This window comes from Pipistrellus hanaki (assembly GCF_964339955.1).
Source record: "Pipistrellus hanaki genome assembly, chromosome: 3".
NCBI classification, from domain to species: domain Eukaryota; kingdom Metazoa; phylum Chordata; class Mammalia; order Chiroptera; family Vespertilionidae; genus Pipistrellus; species Pipistrellus hanaki.
The window spans coordinates 69,148,723-69,171,588 of NC_140505.1; the positions used below are offsets into that span (position 1 = coordinate 69,148,723).

The 22,866-nt window shown below is 35.1% G+C and overlaps 1 protein-coding gene across 4 annotated transcripts in view; it reads right to left on the reverse strand.

Moving 5' to 3' along the window:
* Window positions 1–1,180: 1,180 nt before the first annotated feature.
* Window positions 1,181–22,866, reverse strand: part of PCDH17 (protocadherin 17) — a 96,982-nt gene continuing 75,296 nt past the window's right edge. For 3 of the 4 annotated variants that reach the window (XM_084879962.1, XM_084879960.1, XM_084879959.1), the window contains 2 exons: window positions 19,780–19,863; window positions 1,181–3,544 (listed from right to left, as the gene is read on the reverse strand). In XM_084879962.1, the coding sequence (XP_084736088.1) occupies window positions 2,859–3,544; window positions 19,780–19,863 (770 nt within the window). In that variant the 3' untranslated portion in view covers window positions 1,181–2,858. The remainder of the gene's footprint in view (window positions 3,545–19,779; window positions 19,864–22,866) is intronic. The other variant, XM_084879961.1, reaches the window with a different exon arrangement.

A 22,866-nucleotide genomic window follows, 5' to 3' on the forward strand; every position in this document is an offset into this window, starting at 1 on the left:
AGTCAAGCACCAGACGTCTGTGATAAAGGAAGTTGCCAGCCAAATGAATAAAAGCAAGATTTCCTCACTCAATTATAAAAGCTTAAAGTCCTGACTGCTGAATTACCACCAACTTGAAAATAAATAACCACTACTAAATGCAGATAACATGTTAAACAGCTAACACTAGTAAATCACTGGTGACAGAGAGCCGAAAGGGAAATCCCTCACACATTGGCACACCAATTCTTAAAGTCTTATAGCATTGTAATGTCTTCAGACACATATACTAAACTGAACAACTGGTTACTGAAAGTTAAGAATGTTTTAAAAATAAACCCTACTCTCCTTTTTATGTCATTTACATACTGCCTTAGTTTTTACTAAGCGGCTATCTGTCTAGTAAGAGAGAGGCAACACTTGGTAAGATTAAATGGAAATCCATCAAATGTCTGCTATCAAGCTAAATCAACCTGTGGTCTCCCGGCAAAAAAGTAAGATCATATAACAGAGACAACACATTTCAGATACATAAATTGTCCAAAATATAGACAGTCAATTCAGTTTCACATGTACAAGATCCCTTCTTTTCTAATTTAAACATTTACAAATGATAAAAACCAATAGTAGAGCTTTGGAAGGGCTGTTACTAGGAACGAAATACAGTTCTCCAGAGAATAAGGCTGAGGGCAGGTGTTCACTTTTCCTTTCAAAGCAATTTGCAAAGGAGGTACAGTCTAAAATCTTGACAGCATTTGAGGGAAATGTTTTCAGTTGAATTTGTAGAGACAAAACTTAATTCAGTTCAGTGTTTGTTTTTACTCTTGTTTTTGTTAATCTAGGAATTTTATGACATTTATGCTGTTTCTACATTGGCTTGGTGGCCAGAAAAGAAGGCACAGAATTCTCCACCAGTTTGCAAATAATGCATTTTTCGGCTCCAGTGCACAAACAGCCTTTATGTAACTCAGCACCACGTCTTCTAAGGTATGGGCTGGAAGCTGTTTGTCATGAAGCTGTAAAATGCCAAAAAATTTTAACACGGAAGGAAAATGTCAATCAAGGCATTTTCCCATCTGCCGCTACTTCTGTGAGTGCTAATTTTATTTTTCCCCAATTCCTGAAATTTGAGGTTTCCTAGCCTCACATGGAAGTCAGTTTGAAACTTGCTAAATGACACAAGAAAAAAGGTGCAAACAAATGAAGGAATAAAAGGTGTATTTTTTCTCAAAGGACACCAATAAAAAGAGGCAGAAGAACATTGAGAAAAATGGAAAACATTCTGTGAAGACCCAGACCTCTTGAAAAACACTACACAATGCAAATAGCCAGGGCTGGTATCACACATGCATCAAAGCATTTTTCATGGTTTTGAAATAAATGGGAGCACACATCTTGAACCACATAAGATACTTTTAAAAACCAATCAACAGCATGATATCTACAGAGGCAGAAAGTGTGTGTTATTGAGAAAACATGAAGAAATTTCAGGTATTGGTACAAATGCAATTCTTGTGATTTAGCATGACTTTAATAGAAGCTTCTACAAGGACTTGCACATAACCATGACTGACAGATGTATTTTTTGACCTTTCAGATAGCTCCGTCGGCTCACGCAAACACATTTTGAACAGATTATGTACTGCAGTACTTGGTAGACTATACATTAAACAAGAGACATTGCTCTGAGGCACTGCTTCCCACGCTCCATGGGGAAAAGGAAGCAGGAAAAAACAAAACTCATAGAGTTCGACAGCTACTGAGGCAACACTTGCCATTTACAATATAAGCCCAAATATTTTTGCAACACAACTATATATTAATTTAATAAAATACACAATATAGCTCTTATACACTCAACAATTTGGCTCATACGCACTGAATCTGCAATAAATCAATAAAAATATGTCATTTGATGTAAACACATTGAATCTTCTTACATTTGCACATAAAAATGATCATGTGATTTCTGTAAGTCTAAGACATTTTCCCTTTCCTGAGCTATTTTAGTGTCCACAAATCAGTAAAACATATTAATCATGTTAATTTTTTCTCTACCCATCATTATTTATATGTTTGTTGGACACTAAAATGCTAAAGAGAAATTTTAAAACTTCAAATTTTCTCCTCCTTTAATGAAGTGAATTAGTCTGTGTGTGTGTGCAGGACAAAATGGACTATATCTTCTTTACATTTAACTTTTATACGACATGAGGTGTCTTACAAACGACCAAGTATTTTTTTAAAAAATTGTTTTTTCAACTAATGATATGGAATGTTCCTTGTGTTTCTATGTGTGGCAGGTAACTTTATACAGAAATGCTTACCACAAATATGTATTAATGTTTGGTGTAGCTTGGACTACTGCAAGGTCTTTGCGGGACTTTCAGTAGAAGCCTGTGATGGCTGCTAAAGAGCCACCACAGATCACACGTTAGGACCCTGCTTTGTACGGGGTTTGTAGGTAAACAGTGAAGTCAGCATCAATCACGGAGGACAGTCTTAACAGGGACCGGAAATACTTCCCTTCTCACACGGCATACCTTCCTGACTGATTGTCAAACGGTATTTGCCTCCTCATCCTCCTCTTTCTTCTGTTTGTCTTTCCACTTTGAGCATCCTCAATGCTGTCCCAATATAAGTTTGGTCAAAACAAAAACCATTGTTATCTCGGGGGGAAGGGGGGGGGGGGGATAGCAGTGAAAAGGACATACTTGTGGGCACTTCAGATGTTCACGGAAAGCCTTGAAGCAGCATTGGTCTCTCTTCTTCCCTACACACCAGGTTGTCACCAGGAGGGATCGTTTTTTAAATCAACGGAAGAGATAAGAAAATGCCAATGCTTTTTTTTCTTTTTTTCTTTTTTTTTCCTCCCCCTCTCACTTTCTCACAGCCACAGGGTCATTTCCCCGACAGTCCTGCAGCAGCTTATCAATCTCTCTCACGACTTCCTCCGCATCCACCGACTCCCGGCCCAGATCCCGGGCGGGGTGGTCCAGCTGCTCCAGGACGGCCCCCATCTCGCTGGAGTCGCGGCTGGCCCTGGAGTGCACATCCGCGAAGACCCTCGCCATCTGCTCGGAAGCCAGGAAAGGAGGAGGGTCTCTGGGCTGCTTACTCGGCGACAGGTACTGGCTGTCGGTGGGCAGATACTGGCTGCTGGCCTCGGCCAGGGCTCCCGGTTTCGCTTCGCAGCCATCCTGGGAGCCTTTGGTGGAGGTGCAGGGCTCCACGCACGCCTTGGTGGGGCTGCTGGATGCTGAGGGGACCTCCTGGAGGAGAGGGCTCAGGGCACGTTTGGCTTTTAGGTAAGGTTTCACATTGGCAATGAGAATAGTGTGCTCTCGCTTGTCTTTTCCGAATGTACAAAAGGTCTTTTTCCCAGTGGGATTCACAGTTTCGTAAGTCTCAGTCTCAACATTAGCCTCCACTGTGGGCACGAAGAGATTTGTGCGGTAATCTGCGTTCTCAGCCTGGTTGGCTGCAGGGAACTGTGGCATCCAGCACCTGTCAGAATGACCAAGCACTCGGCATTCGTCTGTGCAGTTAATGCACTCTTCGGGTTCTGCAAGACAAAAGCGAAAAAGCAAGCCCAGTCATTAGAGTTGCCTTTGCATTTCTACCAAGAACTCGCTCAGCTCTCAGTGGGCCTGCTGCACCTCTGGTCTCTTAATTAAAAAGGAAAAGAAAACAATAATTAATACATTTCAGGACGGTTGCATAAACCTGCCTGGTTGAGACAATGGTTTTATTTAAGTCTCGTCTCTAGATATTAATGAATTCCCATAGCCTGGGAAGCAGAAAAAGTGGCCATTGGAGAATCACTCTCGGTGGAATAGAACATCACTGTAAACTACTTTCCTTGGGATAGCAGTTAGTCTTTGTTCTGTGTAACCCATCCTGGAAACAGTGAGCTTCAAAAAGGATTACTCGGATTAATTTTTCAAATCAAATAACAGGGTAAAAGCTGGATTGCAGACTTCTGTAACAAGTCCTAAGCTTATTTTTTTAATGTTGTATCCCTATTTTCTTTGTAATTGTTATTTTGGTGACAGTCATAAAATAAAGGGTTTCCTTTAAAAGCCTATTTTCCTGCCGAGAGTAGCAAATGGAAATTTCTATCAAAATGTGTTATGAAGTAGCTTGTCAAAAAGTGCACATTTCTATTTTATTAGATACGGGTATGGATCATGTAATCAGTTTTCTTCACTTTAGGTTTTTGATTTTGCTGTAAGTAGGTGAAAATGGATTTAGTCAACAGATATAATTCACAGTGAATGACGAATCATGATTTCCTATTTTAAATGATAGTGCTTTCTGTGAGAATTTTTGCTTCTCTTTTACCAATAGAAATACAGGTAATCTAAATAAGCTTTTTTAATGATCCTATTTTAAAGACGATGAATAAGAAAACATGAAAGAAAATGTCTTCATTATGACAACATGACAACAGCTGCATACTTCCATGACCTCAATATTTTAAACTATAACTTTGAACTTTGTCTTCTTAGTTCTCTCTTTCATCTAAAACAGCTATTCCCCTTACTGTTTAATGATCCTTTAAATCAGAAACTTTTTTTAAGGAGAGGGTATTTACAATTTACCACTGTGTGATGGAAATAGAATTCCCTACATATTTAAGAACCCTAGGGATTGACATTAAATTGACAAGAGAGGATCTTGACAAATTTATAGCATCATGTGTAAGGAGAAAAATGTTCACATGAAAGATACTTAAAATATCAAGAAGCAAATTTAATAGCATTGATAAGTTTATACAGTTGCTTTTCAAAGCCATAAATAAAATCTGAGTTCATATTTAAAACAGATAAATAATTCCTTCTCTGAAAAAAGAAAAATATATATACAATACAACTCAATTTATCTCAGAAGGTTTTAAGATGAAATAATTTTCTATGACATTAATATTTTTAAAGTTATCTAAATACTGTTATGACAGAACAAAACACTGTGGTATTACATAGCATGTATCATTAACATGGGACACATTTAAAACATATTTAGGTATGTCATGTTTTGCCATGTTTTTTTAAATATATTTACCAGTGCATAAATTAAATATGTTAAGTTTATTATGTAATGCAGGTAAGTATGTTGAAATGCAGTTTCCAACTGAATTTCACCAAGAGACTGGAATATCATCTGATGTGAAATTGTTGGACAGATGAATACAAAGGGAAGCAGGAGGATACAGAAACATAAAATTTTCTAAAATGCCTTCTTGTATAGATTTAAAGTAGAGTAGAAATTTTATAGAAAAGAATATCCTGAAAAGTTTAATATCTGGTATCTATTTTCTTTACCTATTCTGAATGAGAATCATAAAAAATTCTTCCATGTATGTGCAAGTAAGTGTTAGAAAAAAAAAGGATATTATTTCATTCAACCAATTTTGTCCTCCAAAAATACAGTAGAACACTTTACTACCTATTTCACTTGGTGATACTTTTGAATCTTTTAGAGTCAAAAATTTTTTAAAATTCATTTGCAATCCATACACTCTCTTTGAAACATAATAACATAGTTTTATATTCCAATTGTGACTGGCCTTCAATTTCAGCTATTTGGATAGCCTAACACTGAATAAATTCAATATGAATTTAAAAACAGAGTAAAAGTGATAGAATAATGCAGATATATGAAAGTGAAAATCGACCTTGATTTTCAACATAAAATGATTGTTTGCACTTCACTGCTGAAAATCTGCAGCTTTTTACTTGACTCATTCATGTCACATCCTAGGGAGCAAATTTTGAGTATTGATTGTGATACATTATAAGCTGTTCACCTTGTGATTAGACTGCAATTTTGATGACAGCAATTCACAGATAGTGAAGAAAATAGAATGGACACTTTTGCACTAGCAGCAGAAACTATGAGCATAAAGTAAACAATAGCTACAGGGGTCAAATAAGAATTTATGAAAGTAAAATTATTTTTGAAGTCACATCAATAAAAAGATAAATAGGTAGGTACTGAAAAGAGACATATAATGTATGATTAGCTAGACCAACAAGAAGGAAAAATAAATAAGAAAAGGGAAGAGAAGCTAAGTGAAGGGAGAGAGGCTGAGAAGAGAAGCAGAGAGGGAAGAAGAGGGGGAAACGTTCTAAAGAAAGGGAGTTGTTTTAGGAGGACTTCTGCCTGGTGTATCTTTTGTCATATATTTGCAAAAAAACCGCCATAACCTAAGTGTGCATAATAAAGAATAATACTGTTGAGTGTTTTCTCAAGTCCTAGAACTATAAATGAAGGTAAACTTCTGCATCTTAGAGAAAATGGATCCCAGAATAGATATCTATATTGAATTAGAAGCTATAGAATTTTTTCAAAAGCAAAATATAAAGACTGTCCCTACTTGCATAAATTAGTGTAACCAAAATCAAATATTTGTATTAGAAAACAAATTTAGAGACACTGGGCAGAAGAAATCAAAGCAAAAATATTTGATCCAAAATTTACTTTTGTCTTCTGAAGCAATCTGGGATTATAAGGGAATTGTTTACTTTTATTTTAATGTTGTACTCAATATAACTTGATTTTCTTTCAACAGAATGCACCCTCTACCAGAAAAATGGACTAATTCAAATGGTATACAGATGAGAAAAATTGAGAAATAAGCATGTTTATATTGCAAAGACAAAGCAATTCTGAAAACCAACAGCCAAAAATCTGGACAGTTTTGCCTATAGGGAAAGTTTCCAATGTCTGATTTTTTTAAATGTAAGATTGCCTGAAGAATCATGTGACAATCAGATAGACTGGAATACTTGTTTAGTATTAAGAATCATTTTCTGTAATCAAATAGCCTCATCTAAGTATTGCACAAGCACCCATAGGGAGGAATCTAAATATGGTCATCCTAATTAGTTTAATTTTGCATCTTAATTTGTAAGATATTTTTTCAAATGATATAAAGCAAATCAAATGACTACAGTATTGCAGTTTATTTTGTGCCAAATCTCTCTCTCTCTCTCTCTCTCTCTCTCTCTCTCTCTCTCTCTCTCTCTCTCACACACACACACACACACACACACACACACAGATCTTTGTATGTTTGTGTGATAAAGTTGATCTTTTCCCAGGATACATAGTACAGGTAAAATTTAAAAACTCAAATACATAACTAATCCATTCCTGAAAATTAACTATCAGTAATTGCCATGAGCAATGTGCAGGTGATCATTACAACATACAAGAATGTTCTATATTTATAATATGAATGATAACATAAATATAGGGTGTCCCAAAAATGTATATACACTTTAACAGCTGATAGTTCAATTTTGAAAATGAAATACATGTTAATAAGCACTGCCTTTATAACTATTCAAAGTGTGTGTATATATATTTTTTGGATATTCTCTCTATATAAACTATAAATATTTATATATAAAGCATCACATATATAATGAATATATATATGTATAATTCTTTTTATCTAAAATCTATCATTGGCCCAACAACTTGACTACCTCTGATTTTAGAATTTTATATAATGCAAATTGATTTAGACATAAAGATGTCTGAGATACTCATATTCACACTGGCTAACATATCTGAAAGCTCTCTTTTTTAAAGTATGTTTTTATTGATTTTTTTAGAGATAAGGGAAGGGAGAGGGGTAGAGAGATAGAAACATCAATGAAAGAGAAACTTCGATTGGCTGCCTCCTGAACAAATTCTACTGGTGGTCGAGACTGCAACTCTGGCATGTGCCCCGACTAGGACCCAAACCAATGAGCTCTGGGTCAATGGGGCAATGCTCCACTGAGCCACACCAGGCGGGCTGAAAGCACTCTTTTTTAATGCTGATTAAGCAGTGCAACAACTTAATCTTAGAGATAGTAGGTAAGCAATCATTTTGTGCCAAATATATCTTCAAAAGAACTGTCATTGAGGGAATTACTAGTATATATGTAAGGAAAAAACTTCAGGCAAAGCATCAAATTATCTGATCTTAAGTCATTGGTTTTTAGCAATCTCCCATAAAGGACTCCATGTTTAATGCTTACAGTGTGATTTTAACATTGTAAAATCACCATATTATTAGGAATGCATGGCCATTTCAACAATGGATCATGCATTCCTAATAATATGCATGTTATTATCCCTAATAATATGCATGACTCTTTGCAAAGGAGACATCTCCAGAAACAAGTCCATGAAATTTCTTACTTCAGACTAAATCTATGTCTTTATTCTAACCCGTCTCATTCTCAGGGGAGAATTTATCACAAATCAGAAGTTAAGTTTATTTTCCCAGCCTTGGAAACACTAAACCACACCACCCAAAGAGAGAAGCCTGGCAACTAATTTGTTTCCACTTAGGGAAATATTAGAAAACATAAAAGGATTTCCTCTCCTTGGTTTCAAACTTGCTTTCTGCCTCAGGAGCCCACACATTTGTAAATCTGAAAATATGCATATAGTTCCTATCATTAGAACTTCAGATATGCATCTGTTTTAATTTTTATAACGAGGAAATAATTGGGGCTTAGAAAGGTGAAAACCAAAACCTATAAGTCAGGGCATGAATGAGCAAGTTCTAAAGCGCTGTGGCCAGTGGGGGAAGGACATCTGAGAGTTTTCTCTGCTTAATGGCTGTTCACAAAATGGCTTTATTTCTGCTTTAAATAGGAATTATGCTCCTCTATTAGTGTTGTTGTGGTTGTTAATGTTTCTAGCAGCATCTTAAAATTAGCATTGTTTCCAAGTAGACAACTCTATAAATGGAAGTCTGTTTTTTATTTGTTCTCATTTTTCTTTTTTATTTCAAACTTACCTTTTTTTCACTAACATAAGCTTTCATAACACCTAATTAGCTGTCTAGAAAAGCAGGGAGCAGAAAACATCTCCACTTATGGCTGGCACACGTGTTCTGGATATTAACTCCACAGAATGTAAACTAGGCACCCATCGCAGAGTATCTACCCTCAAACAGATGAGCCCAGAATGTAGACTGGCAGTTCATTTATACTACTTTCCTAATAAAAAATTCTAATGGTGTAACAGCAGTTTGCTTTTACTGCCTTTTTCTTCTTCAGCACACACATATATACACATACACACACACTACACATGCACACACAATTTCACACATACACACATACTTCCCTATAAGCACAACAAATTGTGATTTACCCAAACATATTCTAACATAACAGAGAGAAAACATCGATACTAAAATAGAGATCTAATCAGAATATAGTCCAACAAAGCTCTAATGAATGTTTCAGTAAGTTGATATAATTTGCGGCATTCTGTGAATCGTCACTTTTGCAACCAACAGTTCTTCCTTTTGTTGGTGATGCTGATTATTATTTACTTACTACATTTTACCATCTTATAAGCCCCTTACACTTGATATACTAGGGCGAGTCATTCGATGAAAATAGCACCTTACCAATCTATACTCATTCAAATCATTTCCATTTGTGACTTCTATGTCCCCATTTACTAGCATATTAGTTAAAAATAAACCTGATTTTACTCTGACTATAAGAAGGGTAAAAATTTCACTTTCAATATCATTTCTAGAGACAGTGTCAGAAAGTTGTCTTAAAACTTTTTTCCACTGTATCAGAATAAAAAGAAATGAGTATCCTAATATTACAATTTTATCACACACTTTTTTTTTTTTTTTTTTTTGCCTGCTAGTGTTCACATGCCTGCCAGCCTTAATATTAGCACAATTTTAATAAGCTTGGTGTAATACCTTATGAAGGGAAGGAATCATAAGGAAAAAAGTCACATCTGAGGACCAGTCACATTTATTAACTAAGTAGTATTTCAACTATTACATTGTATTTCCTGTGTTTCTTACCTGCGCTCAGTGATCTATATTGTTTTACTAATCAAGTAACGGGTACAACAAATACACAGACGGGGGATGTCTTTTTGCTTCCTGAATTTCCTGATATGAGGGGAATCATGCATTTTGTTACAATATGCTCATTTGTCATTTTAGGAGGATGCCTATTCCCACCGGCAGTGATATAATGATGAAACCCTAGGCATAGGACTGCAGAAATATAATTTTCCCTAATAATTGCCCATAATAAGTCATAATTTAGAAACATAATGCACAATAAAAATGCTGTGAGACAAGCATGCGTTTTCAGGTGGCTGCACTGCAAATCTGGCTTCTCGGTTTTACCTCCCTCGGTTGTGAAATGCCATTCTCTCTGCTTTTGATAGGTAGAGAGCACATGGGGAAGAGGAAGTTATTATAACACTATCAATAGTCAAGCAGTGCAGCTCTGAAGTGCTAATCCTCTGCGTGCACCTGGATCGCACAATGCTTCTGTGTGTATCGCCAGGGCTGCATTCACACACCAGAAACCACTGGCCTGTGTCATGTTCAACTGAATCCCACTGCAGCTGCGTGTTTGGGGATTGGCACGTTTGCACTCACCATGCAGCCCAGCTGTACACCTTCAGGGGTGGTTTTCAGTGTTTGGAACCCTTTGGATATGTCTACCAGAGTGAAGTTTTGGGCATATATATTGATATCATGAAAATAATACTCTGAGATAATGAAAACTTAAGTTAAATGGAAACTTAAGTTAATCAATAAAAGCAAAAGAGCAAAATGATAAAAAGAAATTTGATGTAACAGCACCAGAAATATTATATATATACACACTCTATCTATCTATCTATCGTGCTACTATCACATCAAATTTCTTTTTATCATTTTGATGTTTTGCATATATATATATATATATATATATATATAGAGAGAGAGAGAGAGAGAGAGAGAGAGAGAGAGAGAGAGAGAGGGTCTAAACCATGCACAGGGAATCTATGGCACAAGCATAGTAATTATGTCCCAAAGCACACTGCTCTGAAATTAACATTCAAAATTCAGCCGCCTGCCTCCCCCAGTCTCATACTGTAGTTTCCGCCATCACCTGGGGCAGCAGCAGATGTGTGGAAGTGCAGGCCCAGATAAATGGGGCCATCTCTTTTTTAACAGGTACCCTGAGGAGAACTGGCTCTGAAGCTCAATACTATTCTAATGGAGCAAGTTTTTGTTTTGTTTTGTTTTGTTTTGTTTTGTTTTGTTTTGTTTTGTTTTGTGAAAAAAGGGCTCTGAAAGAGTCTCTCCAAGGAAAGAAATACAGCTCAGATGCCTGAGCTGAGTAAAGACGGCTCAAATTCAGTGGGGACATTAGATGTGTGTAGTTCAGCAGTTAAAGAGTTATACTCAATCATCCATAATGCAGTTTTCAAGGAAAGGCATTTTGAACAGAATATAGTAGGATAGGTGTTATGTCAAATAGAGGTTTATGGTAAATGAACCTAAGTCCATCTACCTAAAATCCTCCAGTCTAGCCTGACTGATATAGCTCAGTGGTTGAGTGTCAACCTATGAACCAGGAGATCTTGGTTTGATTTTAGTTGGGGCACCAGGTTGCAGGCTTGATCCCAGTGGGAGGTGTGCAGGAGGCAGCCAATCATTCTCTCTCATCATTGCTGTTGCTATCTCTTTCTCCCTTCCTCTCTCTAAAATTAATAAAAATATATATTTTTAAAAATAAAATAAAATCCTCCAGTCTGTGATTATATCTCTTCACCTAGGAGTTTACTCTTTGATTGAAAACTGGGGGGGGGGGGGGGGGGGGGGAAGCTTTGAAACTATCATAGGGAAATAATTAATGATAAATTATATTTTATCACAGCAAAAACACAGATAAAAGTCACCTGTAATATGATGAAAGGCTTTCTACAAGAACTGGTGTTTGATTGTAATTCAAAGGATGATCAGAGTTTCAACAGACAGTGGAGAGCAGGCAAACCATGATCCAGGTGAAAGGATTAGAAAGTGAAACACTCATCACACAGAAGTATGCATCTTTCAGGGTAATAAAAAACCAGCTTTGCAAGCCAAAGAACATATGTTGCAATGCAAAAAATAAATAAATAAATAAATAAAACAGTAGCATAGGGGAACTGGCTGGGATTTATAAGAGAATGGAAAAACTCTAATTAAATGAACAAATTTAATGTAGCAGAGAATGGAACACTAGTACAGGTATTTGAGCAGTTTATTGCATGTCTCAGAAACAACATCTTGGTACTTGATTGCAAAGGTACTGGGCAACATTTATGAACACACAAACCTGGGATGAGCCACAGGGCAAGTAGTATTCAAATCTGCATTATTTCTAAATAGAGATATCTAGAGGTTTGGTGCCAAATAAGTATATCTCCAACAGAGCACAGTAGGCCCTGGCATGATTCACTGGCTTAGTCATTCTGACCCAATGCCACCCCATTCTGCTTGCATCTCATCAGACTTTTCCTAAACTACAGAAAGCTTTAATGCATATTCATTCAATTGGCATTTCATATTAACAGGATAAATCTTGCACTTTATAATTCTGTATTGGAAAATATATATCTTCTTCCTACATCTATTGTATCCTTCTTGCCTCTTCCTCTAGTTTATTATTGTTAAACAAGCATAAGAATGCATATGATCACATGTCTTAAAGACTAAAAAATTCCTTCAGAAATCCAGAAGAGGGAAAATCTGAGAAAGAAGATCCGTTTAGATGTTTAGGAGAGAGAGAATAAATACTCTTAAAAGGCACAGAGAATGACCACAAGCAATGTAGATATTGAATCTATGAAACTCTTCAAAGTTTATTCTAGATATCAAGAATTAATAATTAAAGAAAAGCCATAATAATTTCCTCTGAAATAAACATTTCTGTTTTAGATGAAGATCATGTCAACATTTTTCATTGAGTTATATATTTTTGCATTCCTCCCCAACTCTTAGTATTTTTTAGTCTCTTTGCCGCCTCGCACTGAGATCTTTATAACCCTTGAGGTTCGGACACTGACACCATGGTATGTTATTTCATGATCAATCCCTTGAGTACACAGAACAAAAAAATTCACTTTTCTGAATTTGAACAAAGTACTGTAATTTAAAAAGGTATAAAATATTATTGGCAACCTATACTGAGTGGCCAGATTATTATGATCTCTGAATGCATAATAATCTGGCCTATCAGTGTATATCTTATATAATAAAAGGCTAATATGCAAATTGTTCCCTCAATCAGGTGTTTGACCAGCAGACAGGCCAGCCAATCAACTGTCAATGACCCTTCCCCCTGGCCAGGCTGGCTGGACCTTACCCATGTATGAATCCATGCACCAGGACTCTAACATATATATATATATATATATATATATATATATATATATATATATATATATATATAATTATATACCCCATGCAAGTGACTCATTTTAAATCCATTCATATGAGGATGTAATGTCGTTACAATTGACACATACAGTAAAGTAACATCAAATCTGTTTATTAAATACTATATTTATATAAAAATCCAAAGTTCTTTATTTATTATTGAGAGTACCATTTTAAATACAATAAATCCTGCCTGTCATGTATCTCCCTAAAACATGGAGGTCAGAGTATTTTCCCCTGAGGAAATTTCTTAAACCAATGACACTATTATTAAAATTAAAGCTTATATTTTTTAAAAAATCATCTCTTTATAATTTTTAAATTATGGAAAACAGTGAGTATCTTAAAAACTACACCTCAGCATCTATAGGTATGTTTCTTCTCTCCTAGATTTTTCCTTTTATCCTGTTTTGATTCTACTGCATTGTCATGTCAAATGTGTCATTTTCTCTCATTTTAGTTAGCTGCATTTGTATCTTATACTTTATCTGGCAGCTATCATCAACATAAATTAATTTAAAAATCTTGTAATTTTAAAGTCTTGAAAGAGTTAATGCAGCTTCCAAAAGAATCTGATCTAGATGCAGTGAGAAACCTATGCTCTGGTATGCAATAGTTAGTAAAAGCTGTTTGGTTTACAAGGACAAATTTAAAATTCTAGCAACTTCACACTGTGAATTTCAGATCCAAGACTAGTTAAATATGCCACTATTCTTCATCCTCAGAGAGGACATTTTCCTTATGCTTTTATTGCCTGTGAAAGCTAACCCTATCTCTGATAATGACACCATTTTTGATGACATGAATGAATATATATAAAATTCAAGTTATCCTCATAGCAAAGTGGTAATCCTGTAAGGAAGGTCAATGAAAATATGCCTATTAAGCCAAAGTCTGTGTCAGAAGCAAGCAAGGTAGTCTTAGTGATTTTCTCTCAAGCCTGCTATCTTATTTCTTCTAGAATGTACATCTATTTACCAAGTTAAATCCCCTAGTTCATCTTGCTTCTAGCACTTGTTTGTTTTCAATTGCTAGAGATATGTAAACAGAATCAGGCATCATTTTTGGTGTTCTCAGAAAAAAGTTCATTCAGATGCAACTAATCCTTCCCTTTTGTAAATAATAGGATTTGGAAATCCCAGAAGATAGGTTTTTTAAAAGATTCTAACATGTTTATATTTAACTAGAGGCCCAGTGCATGAAATTCATGTATGGGGTGGGGGGGAGGGGGTTTGTCTCTCAGCCCAGCCTACACCCTCTCAGATCTGGGACCCCTCCAGGGATGTCTGACTGCCCGTTTAGGCCCGATCCCAGTTAACAGGCAGTCAGACATCCCTCTCACAATCCAGGACTGCTGGCTCCCAACTGCTCACTTGCCTGCCTTCCTGATTGCTCTTAACAACTTCTGCCTGTCAGCCTGATCACCCCCTAACCACTTTCCTGCCAGCATGATTGATGCCTAACTGCTCCCCTGACAGCCTGTTTGCCCCTAACTGCCCTCCCCTACAGGCTTGGTTACCCCTAACTTCCCTCTTCTGCAGGCCTGGTCACCCCTAACTGCCTTCCCCTGCAGGCCTGGTCCCCCCTGAAACTGTCCTCCACTGCAGGCCTGAGTCCCATTCCAAACTGCCAAACTGCCCTTCCCTGAAGGTCTGTTCGCCCCCAACTTCCCTCCTCTGATGGACTGGTCAACCCTAACTGTCTTCCCCTGCAGGCTTGATTGCCCCCAACTGCCCTCCTTTGGAAGCCATCTTGTGGCGGCCATCTTGTGTCCACATGGGAGCAGCCATCTTGTGTGTTGGAGTAATAGTCAATTTGCCTATTACTCTTTTATTAGGTAGGATGACATTCTAATCTTCAAAAGCTATTCATTAAATTTATAGAACTCTACTCTAGAAACAGACCTAAAGTTTCAATGAAGTTATCTCATGGACATGGTTCCAAAATTAACAGATGGGTGTGTTTTTCATATCAATTATATACACAAACCGTATTTTCCGGCATATAAGACGACTTTTGAAACGAAAAAAAGTCAACCGAAGATTGGGGGCAAAAGACCAAAATTGCACAAAAATTACCTGCAGATCTTGACGGCAAAGTAAGTCTTTTCTTTGAAGTGGGGGGTAGTCTTATACAGCGAATATAGGCCTAAACCTATGTTTTAACTGTAAAATTAGGGGGTCGTCTTATACACCGGAATATAGCATATTTAAAGAGAGAAATAATACAGAATACATTTTATTTTAAGAGTTAAAGAAGTGGGAAATATATATAAAACTATTTCTCTCCATAAATGATTCCTATAAAAATGACTTATATTATAATTAAAAATAAACTGAAGCTAAATGTCCTCAATGTGTATGCATACACACACACTATGAGATAATATGTATTTTCACCAAAAATGCCTCTTGTCAAATGAAGTTTTTCCTATAGAACTATTAAAACTAATAGTGTCTCAAAAATAACTTCAGAATAAAATGCAGGATATTTGGGCTTGATTTTACTAAAACAACTCCTACCACTAAGCTGCTAATACTGCTACTATTATTGTAATTATTATTATAGATAGTTTTAAAATATACAAAGAGTAGGAAAGATAGCGGACATTTTAAATAAGCCTGTTCTGGAAATTACTTCTCTAAAACCATTATGCCATTACCTTTAGTGTGCTGTAAGTTTACTGAAAGCTGTTTTTTATCCTGTATGATTGGGTCATCCCAATAATGAAAATTTGAGCAAAATCAATACACTCAATATCCATGTTCTAGAGTAAATACACAGAAGTGTTTCTTGTAATGGGTTTTACTGGCAATGACAAGCCATTTTTCTAGTAACAGCTTTAATAATTTGTAATCATTAAAACACACCAAAGCAAAGAAAAAATTGGGAAAAGAGGTCAGGAAACACATATAGACAAACAGGAGATTGGCCCCCTGGATCACCCTGTTATGTAATCAAACCAAGGGTTGTGAAACAATTGGACATGGTCATCCTTAAATCAGAACAAATATAAAAATGTGTTTCTAAAAGATATGAAAGCCCACCCATACATAATGCAACATGAAGATCAAAGGGTGTCAGCAGTGGTGCTTGGAATACTTTCTGACCTTAGAGTGTACTTTCATGACTAAATGGATAATCAACCACTCCCAGAAAATGAGCAGACAATACAAGTAAAATGTATTGCTCATGAGTAATAATAACAGAGGGAAAATATAAGCATAGAAGAACTGACTTTATTTTCGCACTTATAATCTAAATCTAATCTGTAGGAAATTCATATTGACATCCGAGGGAGAATCCATTGAGACAGCCTTTTAAACTCTGGCATGGTATAGTCGAGTACTTCCATTTAAAAATCTGCATGCTCAGCCTCAGAAAGAAGGGAAGCTTTTGTGCTGCCAAACTTACTTTTGATAGCTGCTTAACAATTTCCTTTGCCATTGATGAAAAAGGTTATAATCTGAACTGCTCAGTTTGGTGTATAAAGCCCTCCATAATCTGGACCAAATAAATTCTTCAGGCAATTCTACCATATAAGAAAAACAAATAAATTTAAATTGCAACAAGTCAAATTTGTACACTTTCCTTGACAGCGACTCTCTTGTAATCTTTAAGAAAGTGTCAGTGCTTTTCTGATTGAACTCGCTCATGCCTTTAGAATGTTGAAGGATTTAAGTCAGTTGGAAAATGTGTAATCTTTTACATAGTTGGCATCACAGTGTCTGCACAAAGGGGAAAACAATTTAAATTTGAGCAAGTCTCACTCTATCCTTCAATTATAAGTGATTTATTTTAAAATTTTAGGTTCAGATGACTGTATGCTTTGATCTAAAATTATCTACTATTAAATCCAAGGTCTACCTAGAAATAGAATAAAAATTTACTATGTGATTTGACAAGTTAAAATATATACATATATTTTGCCCCAGCCGTTTTAGTCAGTGGATAAGCATCAGCCCATGGACTGAAGAATACTGAATTTGATTCTTGTCAAGGACATGCACCTTGGTTTCAGACTCTATCCCCTGCCCTACTCATGCAGGAGGCAACCAATCAATACGTGTGTGTCTCTCTCTTAGTCGCTCCCCTTCCTTTCCACTCTCTCTAAAAATTAATGGAAAAATATCCTCAGGTGAGGATTAACAAATGTATATACTTGTTAATGTTTATTTGTTTATTTTTTTCATTAAATAATAAAAATGTACATAATCACAACAGAAAATTATCTAGCTAATTATTATTGTAAATATGGTCATTTTGTTAAACATTTGGAAAGCATATTGCAAAAATGGAAGAATCATTAATATCTATCTATTGGGTATAGTTGTTTTATTATTAAAACATATATATATGCACATAATTTTGTATAAAAATTATAAATATACATTATGTGTTTTACGATTGGTTATTTTAAAAGTATATTATCTCATATATTTAACTCATTGACCCACTTATTACTCATAAGTATAAGGATTATATCTATATGAACCATATGTTTGGGAGATAGTAGTAATTTAAATAAAAAGGTATAGTTATTTTGATTATTTTATAACAGACATATAAAAACTTTATATATATAATATTTATAGTATAATAATAAAATAAATATATATATAAAGATTACATTGAGAAAGCTCTGATAATTGAGTTCTAAACTCAAGTTTCATTATAGCATATATGTTAATAAAAATATTCGCAAGATTCACTATCTTGATACTTTGAAAATAAGCATGATAACTTCCAATATGTTAGTTAATTATCAACAAAGAAATGCAAATAAAAACCAAGCATGCATATCCTTATGTCCATAACCACTGTACACATGACAAAACACATCCCTAATCTAGGTGGGAATGAATGGAGGGAGCTTTGCCTAAAAACAAAATTATTTTCATAGATATAAAAATAGAGGACTAAACCTCTAATGACAGCTTCTAGTTTCCTGAGGTTCAGTTACAACTCTCAAATAGCTTTGTATCTTAGGTTGGTAGATGGCCATGGGAAAGCAGAGGTATGCACATGCACAGACATATACATGCACCAGAGAGCATACACATGTACATTATAAGAAAGTGGATGTCAGATAGAGAGAAAGATTTTCAGGAACACATAAAATATTGAAAAGAAATCTATGCTCTCAAATGCCTTGTTGTTATCCTTGAATTAAATTTCTACAAAATTTAATCTTTTCCCAACTGATTATAATTTAATGAAAGTGAACTGACAACTATTTAAGTTAGGTAGCAGGAACATTTTATGTCATTGTGTGTGTGTGTGTGTGTGTGTGTGTGCACGCACACATGTTAAACTTTTCATATCACCCACAAAAACACTAACAAGTATAACTGTCCCAACTCTAATATTATTTAAGAATTTTGCTCATATTTTCTCCTCAGTTTCCATTTATTTTCATACAGAAAATAAGGCAAGCTCTTCTTTTTATTCTGGCATGAGTAAAGTCACACGGATAATTATAACAGTGATTGTCAGATTGCTATAACATACATGCATATATTTCAAGCACAGCAACAACCGGATGTACTGGTTTTCTCAACAGGCTTGTTTCTCTTATGCAGGGATTAAAGTACTCAGGAACCAAACAAATCTCTCTAAAGCATTCATATGCCTCAAAGACTTGGACTATAAAGTCTCCAGATACAGAAAATCATGTGGTGAGCTAAAATTTCACCTGAGATAGATACTCCTTCCTGCCTTTCACTTAATCCATCCAGTTATTTCAAATTTCAATGTGTTTTCTCAGAGTATCTGTCACATCCAGAGCATCCTGAGAGATTAAAATATATTGGCAAAATGTATTGAGTTCGAAATTTTTAAAATTGAGCTTTATTAACTATTACAACTCCTAGGACTTTTGTTCTGCCCTGCCTTTAGGAATCTATATTAAGGTGGTATAATATATAAGGATTTTACAAGATAATGCACAAAAAAGCCTTTAATATAATTCCACAAAACAGCACTTGTCTAATATGGTGTGTAATTGCCTGTTCAAAAGAAAAGAATTTGGGGACCCAGTTTGTCAGGTGAAACACCGTTCTTCAGGTTATAACAGTGAAGCAGGTTGCTTTATACCCACAACTAACATCCAAAAAAAAAAAAAAAAAACCCTTTCCTGTAACAGCCAACTTTTCATTCCATCAGTTTTTCCTTAACATTTCCTGCACTGTTTCCAAAGTGAAATTGCTATGAGTGAAATACTTTTCATATTGAATAATTGAGAATCGAGCCACTTAAAACTCCTTTAAGAATAATAAACTTGGAAAGCCTCTACGTAAATGTTTAGATCCTCTTTTCAATTCCTAACACTGCACAGCTTTTTCTGAAATATTAATAGTACCAAAGCAGGTGTAGTGGAATAAATATCTTAATGATATTTTCCTTTAAAAAATAAAGTCTACAAGTTCTGCCTGGCTATATATAGAGAAAGCCATTTTTTTGGTGCACATATTCTTATGAGTGCCATCATCTAGCAAGTAAAATTCAGATCACAGAGAAGAAAGCTAACAGATGAAGAAATTGCTCACCTGTAGGAAGCAGATCAACAGACTGAAGTCTACTTGTGATGGTGTGTAGGGTGAGGATAGCAAAGGAAAGCAAAGTCGGGAATGCTTGAAAAATAAAATATTTTTAGTTAACAAATAGAAAAACCAAGTGGGAAAAAAGGGCCAATTGAATCATGAATATTTTATTGATTTCCAATTATCTTTTAAAATTCTTTAGATTGACCAATTCCTTAAAAAATAAGGTCATTTGGCATTTCCCCAAATAAATAAGACTTATAATTATTGGAAGAAAATAACTGTTTTGGATAATTTCAGTTTAGATGAGATAGAAACAGTACAAAATAACTACAGTAATGCATAGGTTGATTGGAAAAATACTTTAGTGATGATGATGGATTCATTTACCCTAAATAAAATAAAAAATTTTCAGCAATAGTAGGTAGATGTAAACAAGCAGGCCAGCAATATTAAAGTTGTAAACTGTCTATTTTTTAATTTCCCTAGAAAGCAAGGCTTTAATAAAAACATTTACTGCATCTTAATTTACTTACACAAATGTATATTGTCTGGAACTTGAAACAACAGACTACTTAAAATTTAATTCTTTAGTCAATCACGTAGAAACCTTCAATTTTTAAAAATGTATTGACTTTAGTAATGAGAAAACATACATTTTTGTAAAAACTTCTACACTATTTTACCAACAAAAACATTTATGTAATATAAAAGTAAGGAAATCTTACATTTTTTTGTTTTGCTTTTTATGACCATGTAATTTAGGTGCAGTATAGATATATTAATTGATCAATTCCTTAGACTTAAAAAAAGAGAACATTTTGTTTGCATTGATCTTATTTATATGTATATTGAATATATGAAATTGATTACTGTCTAAAATGCTTCCAAAAAATTGTCTGTCAGTGAGCAAAAGTAGCTCTATATTCTAAATATTCTCACTTTCTTACTTTCAATCTTATTCAACATCTGTTGTGTGCTCCTCCCCTGGAATGGCATTATGCAGGATTCCAATGTAAAACAGGTTGTGTGGTTAATAACAGGCGCTCAAACATTTTTCCACATTGTTGGCCTACAGATGTTTCTTTCATTATTTTTCTGTTATTCCCTGGCTTCCTGTTTAATTTGTGTACGTTTCGCACCTATTCTTAAAGTATATTCCCACAACAGATGGAAACACCTGAAAATAAGCCTGCCTCGTGCACATGTTTAAATGATGCCTATTGTGGTATTTAACATTGTAAAGAGAGTAGAGGATATCCAGAATACTTGCTTAGGGGAAAGGAAATAACTAATATGTAAATTACCCTGTTACTGTGCTCAATTCAAAATTCAGAGGAGGTAATCTAGTTCTTGCCAAAGACATATGAGGAATATAGTCTACAACCCGTTCTTTCTTTCTTTCTTTCTTTCTTTCTTTCTTTCTTTCTTTCTTTCTTTCTTTCTTTCTTTCTTTCTTTCTTTCTTTCTTTCCTTTCTTCCTTCCTTCCTTCCTTCCTTCCTTCCTTCCTTCCTTCCTTCCTTTCTTTCTTTCTTTCTTTCTTTCTTTCTTTCTTTCTTTCTTTCTTTCTTTCTTTCTTTCTTTCTTTCTTTCTTTCTTTCTTTCTTTCTTTCTTACCAGACTCAGACTCGCTTGTCTTTTTTTGCATTTGACACAATACTCTTAAATTTTCAGTCCTACCAGAAATTGAAAAATTTCTATCCACTGACCATTTTGCAATTCAAAAGGCAGTTTACATTCTCTTGATAATAATCCAAATTCAGAAATCAATATCTAAAAATATTTTAGATATATTCAAAATATACCATATATGTATATAAACACATATATGTATATATTAGATCATATATATATATATATATATTAGATAATATAAAGAGTCACATAAGGTATAGAACTTCTTTATTCAGAAAAAAATATATCCCATTCAAGTTGTAGAATAAATAAATGGAAAACGGTATAGGCAGAGCACTAGGTTGTATATTATCCCCCTCAGTAGTCATATCCCCTGTAACAAAAGAATATGATCTTATTTGAAAATAGGGTCCTTACAGATGCAAATACTTAAGATTATGTCATATTGGATTAGAATGGATCCTGATTCAAAATCTGGTGTCATTACAAAAAAGAGTAAACTGGGACAAAGAGTTACACCGGGAGCACGCCACATAATAAAGGAGAGATTGGAGCCTTTGTCTAGGCTTGCTGGCTGGGACAAGGGAGAATTCTTCCTGGAGCCATCAGACCATGGCCCTGCTGATATCTGGATCTTGTATTTCTGGTCTTCAGAACTGGGAGAGAATAGTTTTCTGTTCTTTTAACTCACCAACCCAGTTTATTTTTGTTTGTGTGTTTTGTTTTGTTTTGTTTTGTTTTGTTTTGTTTTATTCTGGCAGTCCTAGGAAACCAGTACTGATTTTGGTACCGGGGAGGGAAGTGAGGGGCTATGACAACAAACATCTAAGACTATGGCAGTGACTATGGAATTGGCTAACGGGAATAAGCTGGAAGAGTTTTGAGATGCATGATTTTTAAAAGCCTTGATTGCCTTGAGTAGACTATTAAGACATATGAACATTAAAGGTGATTCGGCTGGTATTTCAGAAAGAATAATAGCTGTAGAGAAAAGTGTCTATCGTCTTAGAGAATAAATTTATGGCTGTATTATCATGAACAGAATGTAGATAGAAATGTGAATGTTAAAGGTGATTCTCTTGAGGTCACAGACGGAAATGCTAATGGACACTGAAAGGCAATTCTTGTTATAAAGTGGCAGGAAACTTGGCTAAATACATTGTTGGACAGGAAGTAGAACTTATCAGTAATGAACTTGACTATTTAGCTGAAAAAAAAATTTCCAAGAAAAGGGTGGTATGTGCGGCTGGGTTTCTCTTTGTTGGTTACAGTAAAATGTGAGATAAAAGAGATTAATTTGGAAATTTTTTTGTCTATCCAGTAATCATGCTCCAGGAACAAGGACAAAGGTGTGGCTGGACAGTCCTTTGGTATAATATAATGATTAGACAGAAGACTTAGGGCCCAATCAATCAGCTCAAGAAAAGACAGGGTTACAAATGGGGTTATAGAGGAAG